Source organism: Balaenoptera musculus, chromosome 5, assembly GCF_009873245.2.
Source record: "Balaenoptera musculus isolate JJ_BM4_2016_0621 chromosome 5, mBalMus1.pri.v3, whole genome shotgun sequence".
NCBI lineage: Eukaryota > Metazoa > Chordata > Mammalia > Artiodactyla > Balaenopteridae > Balaenoptera > Balaenoptera musculus.
The window spans coordinates 25043976-25064104 of record NC_045789.1 but is presented as its reverse complement, the minus strand read 5'-3'; the positions used below and the strand labels follow the sequence as shown (position 1 = coordinate 25064104).

The 20129-nt window shown below is 36.2% G+C and overlaps 1 protein-coding gene across 9 annotated transcripts in view; it reads left to right on the top strand.

Annotated features, from left to right (window-relative positions):
- INPP4B (inositol polyphosphate-4-phosphatase type II B) overlaps positions 1–20129 on the top strand; it is a 745855-nt gene that overhangs the window by 587724 nt on the left and 138002 nt on the right. For all 9 annotated transcript variants that reach the window (XM_036853321.1, XM_036853318.1, XM_036853314.1 and 6 more), the window contains one exon: positions 4730–4838. In XM_036853321.1, the coding sequence (XP_036709216.1) occupies positions 4730–4838 (109 nt within the window). The remainder of the gene's footprint in view (positions 1–4729; positions 4839–20129) is intronic.

Genomic DNA, 20129 nt, shown 5'->3' with positions numbered 1-20129 from the left:
TTTGTTGTTGTTAGTACAGTATAGATAGAGCAATAGTTAGATGGATAAATATAGATGTGTGTGCACAAGTTAGTACACATACATGTATTTCCTAGCTCTAGCTGCTGAATGGGATTGAAAGCAGTAGCAATGAGTGTAATTGCTCATAATTGATTTCTAAACACCATTCTCCAATAAAAAGAACTAGGGTTCCTTGGAAAGCTGGTTGATTCCAAGGCTGTGGCAGGGAAAATATGAGTCTGGAGTATCTTGTGGCTCTAGAAAGTAAGGATGTGTCCAAAAACCAAAAAGCAAAATAAAATAAAATAAGGCAAAACAAAAAACAGAAGGGGCAAAAAAAGTGATGCAGGAGCCATTCCAAAGGAGCTCCCAGTGGACAAAGCTGGAACAATTTAAACATAAAGCTAGGGTTGGATTATGAATCAAAGAACAAAATACTTATACTGATGTATAAATAACTGAATAAACAAATGAAGGAAGAAGAAGGGTCATCTATTCCTTCCAGAAGAATTCCAATTAATAAATTTGGCAAGAATGAGGGAAATGGAAAATTACCATTTGAACAGTAATTATTGCCACAGGCAAGGTTCATCAGTGGATGCTAAAATTAATGGGTACCAGTTTAAACAGAAACAGGAGATTTGCATAATCTTAAAGTATGCCCCTTCAAATGTTTAGTAACTTTACAGTGAAGAATCAACTCTAGGCAGTGGCAGATATCACCCTGACCAATGAATTGCAGTTAACATCAAGTAATACATATTAACTTAACATACTTCCTGATACCATGCACTGATTATTTTAGATACCTCATATAAGTGCAGTCATGCAGTATTTGTCTTTCTGTGCCTGGCTTATTTCTCTTAGCATAATATTATCAAGGTTTATATATGCTGTCACATATTGCAGAATTTCCTTCTTTTTTAAGGCTGAATAGTATTCCATTGTATGTATACAGCACATTTCCTTTATTCATTTACCTGTTGATGGACATTTAGGCTGTTTCCATGTCTTGGCTATTATAATTAGTGCTGCAGTGAACACAGGAGTGCTAATATCTCTTCAAGGTCTTGATTTCAATTCTTTTGTATAAATACACAGAAGTGGGGCTGCTGGATCATATAATAGTTGTATTTTTAATTTTTTGAGGAACCTCCATACTGTTTTCCATAACAGCTGCATCATTTTGCATCCCACCAACAACAGTGTGCAAGGGTTCCAATTTCTCCACATCATGGCCAACACTTGTCTTTTTTTTTTTTTTTTGATAAGAGCCATTTTATAAATGTGAGGTGATATGTCATTGTGGTTTTGATTTGCGTTTTCCTGATGATTAATGACATTTACCATTTTTTCATTTACCTGTTCGCCATTTTTATGTCTTCTTGAGAAATGTCTATTCAAGTCATTAGCCCATTTTTTAAGCAGGTTATTAATTTTTTTTTACTATTGAGTTGTAGGAGTTCCTTACATATTTTGGAAATTAATCTCTCATCAGGTATATGATTCAAAAATATTTTCTCCTTATTCTGTGTATTTCCATTTCACTCTACTGATTGTTTCCTTGGCCATGCAGAAGCTTTTTACTTTGATGTTGTCCCACTTGTTTATTTCTGTTTTCATTGCTTGTGCTTTTTGTGTCATTTCTATGAAATCATTGTTAAGACCAATTTCATGAAACCTTTTCCCTACGTTTTTTTCCTAGGACTTTTACAGTTTTACATCTTATGTTTAAATCTTCAATCCTTTCTGAGTTGATTTTTTGTGCTTGCTATAAGGGTCTAATTTCATTCTTTTGCATGTGATAATCGTAAGCTCTCTGTTATTCTAGAGAATGTGATTCATGAATGGATATATATTCATTCCCATACCCTGGAGAATATATATACATATATTCCAGATTCTAATATATTTGTTTCTGGATAGTGTATCTACAATTTTTATTCTTCAACTAAGAATAGTAATTCCATGTATGATCTGAAGACAAACATGACAAACTGAATTTTCCCTCAAAATATTTGTTTATCTATTTGTTGACATTTATTGAGCACTTAAAACATGCATGATGCTGAGACATTTGAATGTTCTTCTATTTATATTTGAAAGATATGAGGAGGGGTATAAGTCTCAAAGCCTGTGTTTTGGTCAGAGTGATTGAATGGCCCCCATATAGGAGAAGCAAGCCACTGCATTGTGAATGCAGAGAGGCTAGGACTGAAGAGGCAGTAGGAATCTTGACAAGACATGAGGAAGATCAAAATTAAGGTAAAGATGTTTAACATGTATAAGAGAGAATAAAATTTTGGTAGCGGAGTTGTTAGAACTGATCAGATATAATGTTGAGGGAAAGAGAGAAATTGGAAATGATCTTCAGATCTTGAGGACTTTACTGGAAGACTTAAAGGAATGAAGTGTCTACATGGGTCACAGGGAACCAGAGAAGAAGAGCAGGAAAAGTCAGAACAATAGAATATTATCCAGCCATAAAAAAGAATGAAATAATGCCATTTGCAGCAATATAGACAGACCTAGAGATTATCATACTAAGTGAACTAAGCCAGACAGAGAAAGACAAATGGTTTTGCAAATTTTGCATAATCAAGTCATTTTAATCTCCATCAATTAAGACTGCTTTCTCCACTCAGATTTCCACTTCCCTCATCCTTCCTCTCTTGCTGGGTGGTGTTGGAGAGGCTACAAGTTTTTTTCGATCCAGTGAAAGTCCACAGACAACTTTTTTTGAAAATTGAGTTAGGAATGCATCTAATTTGGGCTTGGTGGGACATGTGGGTACAGTTTATAGTCACTTTGGTATATTGTTGGTATTGCTGGTCACCCAGGTTTTAGCAGCAATGCAATGTATTTCATTACAACATCATGATGATTTTTTTTTGTATTTAGTTTAGATTAACACAGAAACTGATCTTATTCAGAAGACTGAGCCTCAGAATCACTTTCCTTTTCAGACTGAAAAGTTTATTTTTATGGAGAAATAAGCAAAAGTTAAAATATCAGTTTTCTTTGCTTAATTGGTAGGATTACTTCCTATAGGGAAAATAATCATAGACAATACTTACTAAATGCTAACCTCTTTTTACTACTTTCCACTCCATTTTCTAGCTGAGGAGCTGAGACATAGAAAGGGTTAGTAGTTTTCCCAATGCTGCACAACTTATACATGGCAGAGCTGGGATCCGGAGCCAGGGACTCAGGGTCTGACAGTCAATAACTTAAATCACTGGTTCTCCATCCCTGGGTTAGAAGTTAGAAGGCCCTGGGTATAACGTCTTTGGGACTTCAGACAAAGCAGGTAACTTCTCAAGATCCTCAGGTTTCTTGTCAGATAAATGCAGGTAGACAAGTCTTTAGTTGGCGCATTTTGGGTGATCTCATGACTGTTCAATAAAGCTGTGACCCCTTTCCATGAAGTAGAACAGATGCACCAATACAATTCACCATCCATCCCTGGACACCTTAAAACCCTCTTCTTAGCCCTAGGCTAAAATCCCCTGGACTAGGAAATCTGAAAATTTCACACTAGTCTAATGTGTTGCTATTTTAAGAAAAGATGACTTCTAGTTGATTAGTGACTTTTTAAAAGAACAAGAGCTCACCACTCCAGCAATCCATTAAGTGATTTTTCAGTATCTGCCTTACTAACCATTTGGTTTGGGTTGTATTTCTGTTTTTTTGTCACGTTGAGTTCTCTGAGTACAGCTGAAGTCTTTTCAATTTAAGACATATTTTATTAAAAAAAAAAGAAAAACTATTTCAGGTGCATTTGGATTGAACCACTGTGAAGAAGTTATGGTGTTTACCTGAAGCTAATAAAATAATTTATGTTTTCCCTGTAAATGAGATCAGAAAAACAACCAAAGTGTCAATACCAAAATCAATTTGAAAAGGATCTACTATGAAATTAGGTTTCTCAAATAAAATGTAGTTTAGCAAGAGGGCGTTCACTTTGTCTTCCTTCTTATGGTGATACTTTTCATTAGAATGTAAAAATGATGGCATGTTTTGAAGTGGTAAATTTAATATGTATCAAACTTGATGGCTTTGAAGATCAAAGGATTGAGTTTCAATTTCAATGTATGGATTTTTTTATTAAAAAAAACAAAGTATCTCACTGGAAAATAGATCAGGAGACATTTTGTGTATTCTTTCTATGTCACCTAAGGAAATTGCAAAATTCAATTGCATGCATTCAAAATTGTGTAAGATTTAGTATATACAGGCAGGAAACTACTATGTATCGATTTTTTAAATGCACTATTACTGTTCTGCCCTTGAGTCAAAATGCATTAATATTTTGGTTCTTTTCTCGGCAACTTTTGGTTGAAAGATTGTTCATTATTGTTGAATTTCAATATGATTGCAAATTAAATGATGTAAAACTCAATAAAGTAAAATACACAAAAGACCAATTAACATGTTATCTCAGTAAGTATATAGAAGAATGAGAGAACATACTGTTCTACACAGTAGCATATAATTAAGATGTAGTCACAAATCAAGGAAATATTATAACTTGTTTAGGTGCACAGGTGGCTTTTAGAAAGATTGATTAGCTCCTCTTGCCCCCTTGAGATGTGAGTTCATTTTTATTCCTGCAAAATCAAACAGAATAATTTCTCAAACTCTCCACAGTGTGTAGGCTTCAATGCAAATAGCATGTTGGAGATAAATGTTTGCAAAGCGTTCATCTCCTTGTCCATTCCTGTTCCAGATGCTCTCTACGATGTCATAACTGTGGGAGCCCCAGCTGCGCATTTTCAGGGATTTAAGAATGGTGGTCTTCGGAAACTACTCCATAGATTTGAAACGGAAAGAAGAAAGTAAGTGATGACAGGATGCATTAATGATATTTATCTTCTCTTTGGGGAAGTTCGTATACCAGGTTAGGATAAAGAAGCTTGGTCCATCACAATGAATAGTTCTTGACATCTCCAGCCTATTCAGGAAGAAAGCATTAAAAATATGTTAGAATTGTGTAACTGATATACTGTTATATAAATGTATAAACTAGCAATGCATATATATATTTGTCTTTCTTGTTTTAAAGAAATTGTCTCTGTACTGATACAATATTATTAACTCAGCTACCTCCTTATTAAGATTTCTCTAGTTTTTTGTTTTTAGTTTTGGTTTTGGTTTTTTGGTGGGCAGGGTATATAGTTCTATGAGGTTGTATCACAGGTGTAGATTAGCGTAAGCATCACCATAATCATCATAAATAACTATCCCATTACCACATAGAAACTCCCTCAGGTTATCCTTTAATTGTCACATCCTTCCCCCAGACTCTTTTGCTGCGGAAAGTGGTTCTTTTGCCTTATTATTTCAACAGGGAGTGGGCGTCAGAGTTCCAGCTAAGGGCTCTGAGGGGAGAGGCACCGTCTGTGTAATTCATGGAGGTTAGAAATCAGTTCAGTGACAGACCGCATGGGGAAAGGGATGCCATCCGTTTACTGAAATGAGAATAAGCATGGAATACAGGCTCAAACTTGGCTGCACATTAGAATCACCTTTGGAGCTTTAAAATATTTTATCTATGCCAGGATATCACCCCAGACATATAAAGTCAGTTCTGGGAATGGAGCCCAGGCATTGGTAAGTTTTAAAAGCTTCCCAGGTGAGACTGATGTGTGGCCAGGGTTGAGAACCACTGATACAGATGTAAGTTAATAATGCTGGGAGAAGACAGGTGAAGGGTGTGGAGACTAGAAACAGGAATAGTGACACAGATGAGTTAAACTTGAAAAATGTATAGAACCTCAATTAGTATCTATCAGGAGGAAAGAAAATCTACATAAAGGAATATTTGTTGCAATACAGAAGAAAAACATTACATCTTGCTTATTGGAAATTTTTCTTTAAAGAATCCCCAACTCATTAAATTGTTACAAAATGGAACCAAAGATGGGGATAAAGCTGTAAGAGTTTTGATTTGGGAAAACTTGGGCCTGAGTAACGTGGATGAATAAAACCGAGCATATTATAGAGCTTTTCATGCTTTAGACATGAGACTTTTCTAGGAGAACCAAAACCCTAATTACTCATATATTATTTGGGGGTTTTTTATTTGTTTTTTAAATTTTTTTAAGCTTTTTTTGTTGCAGTAAAATATGTGTAACATATAAATTTACCATTTTAATCATTTAAAATTTTTTTATTGGAGTATAGTTGATTTACAATGTTGTATTAGTTTCAGGTGTACGGCAAAGTGATTCACTTTTACACACACACACACATATATATATATTTTTTCCCATGTGTTCACTTGTTCATCAAACACTTATGTGTTTCTGGATTCGGTGATTTACCTAGGCACTATTTGAAAGCTTGTGGACTCCTCCCTCAAAATATGAATCAATTCTTTACTTCCAGTATTTCGTAAAAGAAAGGGAAAATCTACCACAACAACACATACTTTGCCGGCTTTGATCATTTGTAATTTCAGCAGGAACCTCAGATTAAGCCAGAACTTTCACTGAGTAAGATCATGACCTGAAAGCACAGCCCTTTCACTGAGATAAAGAGGCACCTCATGAAAACCAAGAGCCTTTGTAAAGAAGAAAAAAAGCTAATGAGGGGCAGTGTTCACTCCTGGAGAATATTAATTCCTTATGATCTACCTATTTATTAGGGACGAACTCAGAGCTGACTCCCTGCAAGAGATCCTAGTGTCAAATGCCTGCCTTGAGTATCTACCATGGTTTTCCCTCCACACCTCCCACCCCCTCAATCTGGTCCCATAATCAAGATTGACTACCCCAAAATCTCAAATGGAAGAGAAAAAAAAATCATTTGCAAAAATCATAAGTAAAACAAACTAAAATTTACCAATAGAAATGTTATAGGCGGTCCTTGAGCTTACAACACTTGAGTCGTACTAGAATTTGGGGGAATTTTCCGAAGGAAAGTAAAACAATACAAAGAGTTAAACAAACCAGCCTTACTTTTTACGAGATCAAGGGTTATACAGTCACAATGGTTATACAATTTCTAAGGAAAATTTTCCTTATTATTGTAAGGAGAAATATGAATAGAAGTTTCCCAATTCTCTATTATAAATAGGAAGTTTCTTGAGTAAAAGGAGAAATACCACATCAGAGAACAAAGTTCTCTGTAGCCTATAGTGTAGCAAGAATCCAATAAACCAGAAATGGGAGAACTGGATGCAAAATCATACCACTACCTCTGAAATATATTCATCAGACAGTATCACTAACCACTGCTTAATTGGGGGGGGGCGGGGTTTAAAACATAAATTAACATTTTTCATTAGTGGTATAAAGCTGAGATATCTAAGCAAAACGGTCAGAGTTTTCCAACTCTTCTTTTTATGTACTGTCTCCAGTAACATATGAGCAGACTAGACAGCAGTTACAAGTATATTTGTTTTCAAACCCTTCACTTTCATGCTTAAGACAAAGATTTTCATTTCTTTTATGAAAGGGAATGAGTGATTCAAATGTATTCATTGAAAGCAATAAGACTGCATCCATGATTTGATATTTGAGAGCCAATTTTTTTCCCCCTACTTGGAGGTCTTTCCCTGTCTGTACCTTGATCTCTGGGTTTTTCTCAGAAATTTATCTTGTCACTCACTGGTAGAACAGTTTAGAATCTGAGATCATAACTCTGTATAAATCCATGTCTCATGTCATATATCTTTTAAATAGAAATATTTTTAATCTTTTAGTGATATATATTTTTAATATATTGCTTTCTATTGACAGTTTTCCAATTTTGTAAATATGTTTATTGGCAAATGTAGAAAAGTCAAAAGTAGGAGGTTAAAATCACCCATAATCGCCCTCCTCAACAACACAGTTACTGAGATCATATTGGTACAGTCTCTTCCAGTTTGTTTTTCCACATGTAATCTACATTTTATGCTTTTTTTCTATTATAAATTAAAAATCCAAAATGGCTTAAAATGACTAATTCTTCAAAGTATATAAATTGAGTGCTCTCCATTTAAAAATCCTGCTGTGTTTTTGGTTTTTGGAAGTCATGCCCAATACAACAAAGCTACTATATTTAATAATATCAGTCTTACAAGTTATAGCTAAAATTCATCTCCTGTTCACTTTCAAATACATTTTTCCTTTTTGGAAAAAACACTTTATAGCACCAAAAAATAAAGAAATTTTAAAAGTATAATAAAATCATACAGACGCTGTAGAAATAAGAAGTGTGAATAAAAGCCCTGTTCATTCCTTTTTTTTTTCTTTTGAACTGTGTCCAGTAGTTGACAACATATCATTTCCAAGGAGATAGCAATTTAATTTTTGTGTTGATTGTAACTTGATTCCTTGGAGGTATATTTTCTTCTTCCGGTGAGTCAGTTTCTCCTCGGCCACTGTTAGCTTTCAGCTCGGTTCTGGTTTGAGCAAATACAACACTAGGTCTGCCAAAACTGTGTACCAGGTTTTTCTCATCAATGTGCACTTTTCTCTGTGCAGCCCCCTGTGCACAACAACAAAATTTCAAGAATAGGTGGGTTTTAGCTCTTACAACATCTATAGCGTGGAGTCAGGAGAGAATAAAATACTTCAATTAAATAGCCCTGCTGAGTCTTGGACATACTCTACAAACTAAATGATGACACTTGCAAAGCATTAAACTAAATGTAATATAAGGGAATGAAAGGATTTTTGCTAAGTCGCATATGATCCTAAATGAATTTGTAATGCAGTTTTTCTCCTCCTTCATTCTCTTTTTAACTATACAAAAAAACAATATTTGCTTCTAGCACACAAATTCAAAGAATAAAGAAGCAGATAAAGTGAAAAGTCTGCCTTTTCCATTCTCTTTTTAACTATACAAAAAAACAATATTTGCTTCTAGCACACAAATTGAAAGAATAAAGAAGCACATAAAGTGAAAAGTCTGCCTTTTCCATTCTCCTTCCTCAGAGTAAACCAATCTGAACAGCTTAATGCATTTCCCTATACAATTTTTTCTAGCTATCCAACTCTTTGAGTTTTCAGTGATCAGGACACTTTGTCCACACAAAGTCAGGTCATGGGAATGTCATGTTCTCGACTTTCCTATAATTCAGTTTACTTTTTCTGGCCTCCGTTCTGGGGCAAGGCAGAAACTCTCATCTCAGATAATTCATAGACTCTACACCTTGTATGGATTTGAATCCTGGTTTGGGCACTTACTGGCATTGTGACATTAGTCAAATTACCTCACCCCTCTGTACCGTAGTTGCCTCACTCGTGACACAGAAATAATATTGCTTTACCTCATAGGATTGTTCTGAAGATTTTATGACTTCATATACACCAAACATTTATAATGGTACCTGGCACATAATGAGGGCTTAATAGATATTAGCTATTATTTATATAAAACATGTAAACAAGTATTTTTTTACTCAAAAAAATGTCTGACAACCTTTAATTTCAATACATTTAGATCTCATTTTTTTTTTCTAAAAGCTAAGTAGGGTTTTATTGATTGAATGTAGCAGAATTATCTAACCAATACAATATTGATGGGCATTTAGATAATTCCTATTATTTGTTATAACTCTGTGTTTGCAAGGTAAACCCTTATTCTTATTCTTATGTTTTTGCAAATTTGTGTTTCTTTTTGATAAAATTCCTAAAAGTGGAATTTCTTAGTTGAAGTGGTTACACTTTAGAGATGCTGTCATACTGCCTTCCAAAAAAGTTGTATTAATGTGCATAATATGCCTAATTGCCCACATATTCTTTTAAAAATTTTTTAATTGAAGTATAGCTGATTTACAATGTTTCAGGTATACAACAAAGTGATTCAGTTATACATATAGATGCATATATATGTATATAGAGACATATATATTCTTTCTCAGACTCTTTTCCATTATAGGTTATTACAAGGTATTGAACATAGTTCCCTGTGCTATACAGGAAGTCCTTGTGCCCACATATTCTTAAGTACTAGGCTTCGTACACTATCTCTGTGCTAAGCCCAGGCATGGCTCTTGAGGTTCAGACATGTATTTACCACCATTTAGTAGACAGCTCCACGTTAATGGTATCTTCCAAACACCTCAAAGTTGACATATTCAGTCATCTCTCATCCCCTTATCCTCAAATTTCTCTTGGGGATTGTTTTTCTTAATTAAGACACCACATCCATCTAGATGTTCGACTTTGAAGCTTGAAAATCCTTGACTACTTTTCTTCCCTTGCTTCCACTTCCCAGAAAAAAAAAAAAAATCAGTTCCATCACTTCTACCTTCTTGTATCTCAGGAAGTCGCTCATTTCAATAATCAGTTGTGGTTTAGGATAATCCTAACCCATAGAATCACCAGTTTTTAAATGTCCTACTGCCAAATCTCTTAATCACTCTTCATTCTCCAGGTTGGCTCTCATCTCATCCGTTTTCCTCACCTTGGTTGGAATAATATCTCTAAGAGGCAAGTACAATCTTGTGATTTCACCATGTTAAACAGTTCATAGCTGCCTCTTGCCTGGAGAATAAAGCACAAGGTGCATAAGATACTCATGTGTCATCTGACCCTGACTTTTTCTCTAGCTTCATCTTTCTCCACTCACACCATCATCTTCTCCTCTCATACCACCCTCCACGGTGAACCAGACTGAAGTTCTTCAGTTTCAGGTCTGCCTTGAAGTTTTTTTTTTTTCTTTCCTGAAGTCTTCTCCAACTCCTTGGCAAGGCCACATCTGCTTTTTTTTTTTTTTTTTTTTAAATTTTTATTTATTTATTTATGGCTGTGTTGGGTCTTCATTTCTGTGTGAGGGCTTTCTCTAGTTGTGGCGAGCGGGGGCCACTCTTCATCACGGTGCGCAGGCCTCTCACTATCGCGGCCTCTCTTGTTGCGGAGCACAGGCTCCAGACGCGCAGGCTCAGCAATTGTGGCTCACGGGCCCAGTTGCTCCGCGGCATGTGGGATCCTCCCAGACCAGGGATCGAACCCGTGTCCCCTGCATTGGCAGGCAGATTCTCAACCACTGCGCCGCCAGGGAAGCCCCCACATCTGCTTTTATACAAACATACCTAATTGCCTCTCTTCCCCTCTAGACTGTGTACTCTGGGGGCATGGACTGTGTCTGTATCCCCAGGAACTAACTTGATAAGTGTTCCTTGAATGACTAAGTATATGAAGAAGTAAATAAAAGAAGTGAAAGCATTGTCTGTCAGAGGAGTAAAAGGATGAACAAATTGCTCTGCCTAAAGAGATCATTGTGTTGGAATTAGGTGACAGAAACATAGGGGCATTTGTGGAAAATGTCTTGTAAGCTTTCAGACAGCCATTTGTCAGCTCTTAGAATGTTTGCGCTTGCTTGCGCCTCACTAGGAAGTGAAAATATACTTTTATGTGTTCTGAAAGAGGAAAGCTGATGATTTTTATAAAAATAGCCAACCTAAAATCCGGTTCAATATTAGTAATGCAGTGGTGACTTTAACGTTTAAAAGTTGGCAACATTCTTCCAATCACCTACCCAAAAGCTTGTGAAGCAAAGTATAATCTGAAGCAAGAAGCACTGTGTCAAGTGTAACAGTTCAAACTTCTTAAAAATTGAATCTTTCCTTTAAAGAAAATGACTTTAATTGTAAATGAAAACAAGTTTGCTAAATGATCCTAGAATTTAGAGTGATAATCGGTAAAGAGAACATTGTCTGAAAATGATAAAACACATAATTTTAACTGTGTGATGTCAGAAAACCACTGAGCTTTTACCCTTTAGTTTCCTTATCTGCACTGTGGATGTGGCTGATTTCTGCTGAAATCATTAGATTGTTAGAAAGAATGGTTACAATCTTGAGATTTTTGAGGAAAGACATATTAAGTGTATCATCACTCTCAGGAAGATAATTTGGATACTTTGACTTTACAATTAAATGTTTTAATTTCGCACAATTATTAAAATATGACTTCTGGTTTTAGCTCAGAAGAAAAAGTTAATCAATAGGAATATTAGGAGTTAAAATGTGGAATCTATAGCAAACTATAGAAACCTTTTTTTTCTGCTTAAAAAACTAAATATGAAAAGAATATATGGTTTGAGGACTTATTTTCTGTAAATCCGGAGTTGCATTTCTTCTTCACTATAAACTAAAAAAATATTTGGAATCGTGACATAGTTAGGTCATCTTAACTAGTATGCTTTTAATCCAAGGAAGACCTTGTGTACTCAGATTAAATGCTGAGTAATTTTCAGCATGTTCTTTAAAGGTCTCTATTAGCTTAGATATTTAATATCCATCATTTTAGAGGCAGCAAACAGCAGAAAGGAAAGTGATCTACAAATAAATTGCCAGAAAATTTTAAAAGTGCTGTATTTTCCAGAGCTTTAGAAACTAACTCTAGAGTATCTCATTCTTTGCAAGATTATAGTGAAAGTACTAACTTAAAAAAATGCACACATGGGATTTATGTCATGGGAAAATCACACAATCAGCTTGTGTGACATGAGAAAAAATAGTGTCACTGCAGAATCTTTATGAGATGGGACCTTGCCTAAGCTATTCCAATGTCTTCTCCCCTGTCAAGAGGCTTGCGTAAGTAAGTAGTTATTGCAGTGCTTCTGCTGAAGAAAGGTGGGTTGGCTTAGGGTGGTTTAAGCACAGATGTAGAGAAGGGGATCAGTTACAGAGATATTTTAAAGGACTTGGCAATTGTTTGGACTTTGTGTGTCTGTTTGGAGTGGGAGGTAAAAACCCAGGGGTGTCTAGGAAGACTCCCAAGCTTCTGTGCAGCACACCTGAGCAGGGTGGTGCCATTCACTGCACCTTGGCTTAGGAACTCCAGCAACACAGAGCAGCTGGGAGAAAGAGAGAGAGGCAGAGAGAAAGAGACAGACAGACAGAAGGGACAGATAGACAGACAGAGAGAATGAGAGAGAGACAGAGAGAAGGGTTAAAGGATGGGAACCAAATCTGAAGGACGCTTCTTTGCTGTGTCAAATCCTGTCTTCTCATCCTATAGGCTAGGCTAGGCTAAGAGGGCTCATTGACAGGTTCTTATCTGGGTATTAACATGATCAGATGCGCATTTTGAGTTACTATGTGGAGAGAACTAAGGGCAAACAATTAGGCTATTATAATAGTGCTGGTGAGAGGAGATGGGTGAGTATGGAGTTGAAGAAGATTTAAGGAAATTTTTACAGGATTTAAATCCAGTTGGATGAGGACTTGAGGGACTGAGCAGGGTTGAAGGACTCAGGTTTCTGGTTAATGTAACCGGGTAAATGAAAAATTCACGAGGAAAGGGAATACAGGAAATACACCATGTGTTTACCATGTTTACTTGATAAGATCAGTTGTCTATATTCAATATGAAAAGAAGTTTTGGGAAACAAGAAAGTTATTTGAGTCTGCCTTTTTTTGCATTAAAGAATCTTTTAGATCTTAGAACTTACAGGGAATCTCAGATTACAAATTCCCCTATTTATTTTATCAATGAGAATAATGAGTTTCAGAGACTGAATCGCCCATTCAGCTAATAACAGAGCCGGAAAATCAGACTTCGGTGCCCAGTCTCAAGGTCTTCTATATGCATTCATCCTCATACAATCAATAGATTTTCAACACGAAATGTGTATGCTGTTAATGAATGAATGATGTTAGTTTACGGATAACCTTTCTAAGAATTGATTTTTGCTACCCACCGGATAGAAATTTTTTAAAAGTTGATGCATTTGACCCTTTCTGGGCCTTTATGAGAATATAATTTTCAAAGTAAATTGCTTTATCTGTACTACAAAAAAGAATGAATGAATTGATGTGGTAATTTGCACTCAGATCAGTTACTGTTTTAATCTGCTAATGAAAATAGTCAGTAAAATATTTTTAAGACTCTGGACTTATTGATTCTCTATCTACAGCTTTCCTAAATACACCTCAGGAAAACCACTTATTTAGGAATTATATGTAATAAAAATAATTAAAAAAAAATATTTCAGGTATTCAGAGATTCTACTCATAATGGTAAAATTTTAGAAACATCTTGAATGAATGATTAAGAAAGCTTATTCTGCATCACTAAAGTGGAACACTATGTAGTCATTTCAATTAGTATGTGGATTATGAGGTATCTAGAGGTGTATATAAAAAGGTACTTGTAATAAAACATGAAATTATGTATACACAGAGGACAGGTATTGGTGAATGTTTTGGAAATGATAACAAGTTAACTTAGAGTGGTAGAGATAGATACAGAGTTCTATTTCCTTTAGGACTTTTCCTTTTTGTTTTCTATCTCTCCTAGTTGTAGAATAAGAGAAATGTCTTTGTAAAACCCTTTTGCCCCTTCTACTTCCAGCAAATATGGAAAACTAGGTATCATGAAAAAAAATCTCCAACAACAAAACGCCTAGGAAATTTGGATGCAATGTGACATCCTTTTACATTGCTCTTAAATGAAGGTCTGAGCTCTGGGGAGTGTAAAGAGCTATAGTACTGAGTGGTTAGTAAACAAACCCTGAAACTATGGCTACCTGGGCGATTTTTGCATATATTAACATTATAGAGCCTTAGGTTCGCAAGGACTTGTGGGAAGCAGCTATTTATCCCCCTTTTTCTTCTTCTCTGCTGCCAGCCCTGGCTGTAGCATTTAGAGGACAAGCATCACCACACTCATCCCGTGATTATGTTGCTGGCTAACTCCAGCCTTTTGCTTTTCTCAGCGCATTGACTGAATAGCAGTCGTTAAATATTTGTTGCAAGCAATTTATGGTGAGATGATTTTCAAATTCTTTCTTGTGTCTAATCTGTGTTATAAAATAGAATCATACATCTTCTCTAATGAGCTTTGTTTTCATTAGAAGATGAGAACTTCTTCAATTATATTTTGTTTTAATATTTATATGCTGTACCTACCATTATTTTACTAAATAAAAGATGTTTCCTGTGTTAGTTATGGGATTGTAATTTTTTTCAAATCTCAAATGGATCAATACCATGTTCATAAAATAGTAAAACACAATTAAGAGTTCAAACTGTGTATTCATAAAGACCTGCATTTGAATCCTGGTTCTACCATTTATAGTAGTTGTATGTTCTAGATCAAGTTACTTAACCTACTGAGGCTTCAATTCCTAAATCTCTATAATGGAATAATATTTGTTGTTCAGAGAGTTGTTCTCATGACTAAATAAAATAATCCCTGAAAAGAAATTAGCATAATTCTAGGTCCATATTATAGACCCAATAATTATTAACTATTAAAATGAGAGAGAGAGAGAGAGAGACTTGGATTATTAGTGTAAATTCCACAGTATTAATTATTGGCTTTTTTAGAGACCCTCCATAAAAATATCAGATTTAACAGGGAAAAAAATGAAATGGGTCCTAAATATACCTTCTGTTTTCCTGTATTCTTATCCCAGAATCATAATCACCAGCACTACCATATCATATGCTGGGAACACTTGCTTGTTTCCTGCAGCTTTATTGAGGTATAATTGACAAATAAAAGTTTTATATATTCAAGGTGTATAACTTGATGTTTTGACATATGTATACATTATGAAATAAGCATCACAATCAAGCTAATCAGCCTACCCATCATCTCACACAGTTACCATTTCCTTTTCTTTTTTTGTGGTGAGAACACTTAAAATCTACCCTCTTAGCAAATTTCAAGAATACAATACGTCAGTGTTAGTCACCAGTCTGTACATTAGATCTCCAGAACGTATACATCTTGGGTAAATGAAACTTTGTACCTCTTGACCCATATCTCCCCATTTCCCACTCCCCCAGACCCTGGGAACCAGCATTCTACTCTCTACTTGTGTAGAATAATGTGCAATTGACCTAGTTTTTTAAGTGTATGGTTCAGTGAATGTTAGCTAATTTATAGAGTTATGTGATCCTCATCACAAGCCAATTTTAGGACATTTCCATCACCTCTAAAAATATCCCTCAGGCCCATTTGCAGTCAGGGGAACATTTACCTTGCAGTGTATTTGGGAATTGTTTCTATTCTTACACCTTATCTTACTCTGTACTTTAATTAGATGTGTGAATGAATGAGGTCCAGGATGGAGTTGAGAAATTTTTGGGATGGGAGGGAATCGGGGACCTGGTTTGGGTGCTACTACATCACATCTGCACAGAGCAGTGAGCATGAAAATACCAGAAGCCAAACTAGGCAGAAATAGATCTACCAGACTCTTGGAAGTTGGCAGAGGAAATCAGGGCAAGTGAAACCAAGGATAAATGGGAATAGGCCATGGAAGGAAGTGAAAACTCATTGGACTTTGTCATATAATAGTGTCTGGGAACCTTTTGTTAGAGCAAGAATAGGACGAAGGAAAGGATTTTATATATATATATATTAGTTCTAATGGTCAAAAAATCGCAGATAAGAACTTTCAAACTGAAAAGTGGGATGATCGTAGGAGACAGTGTGACCAGAGCCAATAGGCAAATTTCCTTTGAGGGCAAGTTGAGCCGAAATGAATTTTAGGTTTTTCCCCTTTAATTAGCATTACCTGTCACAGAGCTAATAAACAAGAGAGTCAAGCTGTGTTCAAAATGCTGATTCTAAAGTTTCCAAGAAACCAATATTTTTAGAAAGAGTAGTTTCTGAGACAAACATCAATTTAAGTTTAATTAATTAATTAACTCAATTTATACAAGTGAAATCCATAGGAGGTAAACAAAACAAATATTGTTTTCCTTTAAGTTTTTTTTTCTAAGCCACACTTCTAAGCAAAAAAAAAAAAAAAAAAAGAGAGGACGCATGGGGGGAAAGCAGAGCTGTATGTTTTTCTACCTTCTACAGTTTCATGAAGCGCATTGTTAAACCCTGTGAAGCCAGAAGGGTATATTCAAGTGCACTAAGCTGTAAATTTTCATTTATTATCCACATGATTTTCTTCTCAGAACTGAAAGCACGTCTGTCCCTCCCTCTGGATTCAAGAAATCGTTTTTTTTACAAGTAGTGCTTGAGTAGGGGAAAAAAAAAAGAAGTGGAAATAGTCCTTAGATTTTTCTCCGGAGATTTATTTCCGCTATGGAGTGAGGCACATCACTCCATAGCATTTTTTTCCTGAGCTCATCAACCCTAATCTGCCCATGCCCCATCTCCCTCTGTTTTCCTTCCCTTTCCCCTCCTTCCTCCCCATCATCTCTCATCTGTATTTTTCCATGACTCCATTTGCCAAAATAGTAGCTTGGTTGAGCAAATGGGTTAAGGAGTGGCCTGGGAGAAGGAAGGCACAGATAAATGGTGGAACAAGTCCTTGGATTTGGGGTGTGGGCAGGGGACTAAGAAAGAACTGCTTTATTTCTCTCTCCTTGCCTGCTTCCCGCCTCCATCCAGCTAAGCACAAGTCCAGGATTTCAATGTCTCAGAGTATGGACGGAGGTGGGAGACCAGTTTGAAGCTACTGTAATAATCCTGGCAGTAGATGATGGTGGTTTGCACCAGCACGGTTGCAGTGAGTGTGGAAATACGTGGTTGGATTCTGCATATGTGTGGGGAAAAAAGGCAGAATTTTCTGAAAAATTGGGCAAATATTAGGAGAGGAAGAGAAGAGACATTGGCCGCATCAGATGAGCTTGGTGTGAACTATGATGGGGAAGAGGGTAGAAGGAGCTGGTTGTAGAGAATGGGGAGCAGATCAGGAGCTCAGTTTGGAACATGATAAGTTGGAACTGTCAAGAGCAGAGCTTTTGCTTTTAATGGAGTTCAGGGGAAAGTCTAGGCTGGAGATGAAGAAATTCGAAAATCATTAGCATAACTGAGGTTTTTAAACCACAAGATTAAATGAGAGTACTTAGGAAGGACATGTAGATGAAAGGAAGGAACACTAGAGGAGAAATAAGGAGGCCCAGCAAGAAGTGACTGAGGTGGGATATACACACAAGAACATATATCATTATTTTAATCATATTTTGGTTTATGAATATGAATATTATTTCACTATGTGAAATATCTCAAAAATGATACCTCTAGTAGTAACAATATGCACATGAACATATGAGTATGGCTATGTGTGTATGCTAATTAACTGGATATTAAATAATTTAAATAAATATCTATTAAAGTGTATATATAGACATACATACATATATACTTTCATTCACTGTTTCATCAATATAAAAATATTATGACACTAATTTCAATTTTTATTATCTGTGATTTGCTATATTATTTATCTCCTATAAAATATTCTTTGTCCAAGCACATATTTTGTCTTTCTTCTGCTTTTGCCTGATTGATAGTTGATTCAAGTGTTTGGATTCAGTTTAAACTTCAGACCACTATAAAATAGAGTTTAACTATATTCTTTTTATCTCAATAATTAAATTATACTCATAACTTTCTATTTAAGAAGCTCTAACTGTTCAAATATATGACATGTTTAAAGAGTAAGGCACTGAATACATAGATGAAATTTATGTATACTTAAAATTATTTTGTGGGTGGTGATTTTTTTTCTTTCCATACCATACTGTTTCATCCTGGACGCCAACATTGGCTTTTATCGTGGAAAATGAATCTTTCAGCCTCCGTAGGTAAGATGCTCATCATTAAAAGGCTTAACCAGGAGAACCAATGCCTGCTACATAACTCTTCTCAAATAGAAACTGACTCAGGAACAGGGGGGTAGGAGTTATGGTTAGGTCCCATGATGATGATTGAAGAATGTATTGGGGAAGGAGAAGAAGAGGGTGGAGAGTATATTGGAAGGGAAAAGATGAAAGGATGATGGGGGCAACACTGGTAATGAGAAGTGAACCAAAGCAATTTGTGCTGAATATACAGATGGGGTACAACAGAAACAGACTCCTAGACCTAGAGAACAGACTTGTGGTTGCCAAGGCAGAAGTGGGGTGGGGGAGGGATGGAGTGGGAGTTTAGGGTTAGCAGATGCAAACTAGTATATATAGAATGGGTAAAAAACAAGGTCCTGGGCTTCCCTGGTGGCGCAGTGGTTGAGAATCCGCCTGACAATGCAGGGGACACGGGTTCGAGCCCTGGTCTGGGAAGATCCCACATGCCGCGGAGCAACTAGGCCCGTGAGCCACAACTACTGAGCCTGCGCGTCTGGAGCCTGTGCTCCGCAACAAGAGAGGCCGCGATAGTGAGACGCCTGCGCACCTCAATGAAGAGTGGCCCCCGCTTGCCGCAACTAGGGAAAGCCCTCACAGAAACGAAGACCCAACACAGCCAAAACTAAATTAATTAATTAATTAATTAATTAAAAAAAACAAAGTCCTACGGTATAGCACAGGAACTATATTCAATATCCTGTAATAAACCATAATGGAAAAGAGTATGAAAAAGAATATACATATGTGTAACTGAATCACTTTGCTGTACAGCAGAAATTAACACAACATTTTAAATCAACTATACTTCAATTTAAATAAATAAATAGATGACTAATAATGCACAGAATTGTAAATAAATAAAAAAAAAGATGGAGTGCAAAAGTAGCCTTATAGAAGGCATTATGAAAATGAGAATGAGTTAAGAATAAGAAACTTAGAATAAGGAACTTTTATTGGAGTCATTGTGTAGTGTGATCAGAGGTGTAGAGGGCAACTCACAGTCAAAAAAGTGGCAGAGGGTATTTCTAAAAGTTGTCAGCTGTCCACCTGCATCAGGATTTCCTGAGATGCTTGTTACGAAGACTACAACCTACTACAGCAGAATCTCTTGGTGTTGCCAGGGCACCTGCAGTCTTTATTAAAAATACCCAGGCCCTGACCTCATCCCCGAGTGAATCTCATGCCTATTAAAATTTGAGCACCACTGAACTAGGGTGTAAGGAAAGAAGATGTAAGAAATAAATCTTGGCAGTGTATTTCCTCCAAAGGAGAGGAGACTCAGGGAATTTGCAGAGTAGGAAATATGTATAAAAAATTAATGAAAATAGATAATTGTCAGGAATAAAGTAACACTGAACTGCCAGGGAAGTACGATGTGAATCCAGAAGGAAGGTAAAAAAGAGGAGTCAAAAAGAGGGCATAGGAGTGAACATGTGAGGGGCCAGGAATGACACACTCAGAAAGAGGACAGATCTGTGGAGAGAAGGAGGGAAGACCAACTGGCCTTGAGAGCTCTAGCTTTCCTAGAGTTAAGCCATGGGAGGCCTATCCATCCCCATAAGATGAAACCAGAAAGCAAATTATA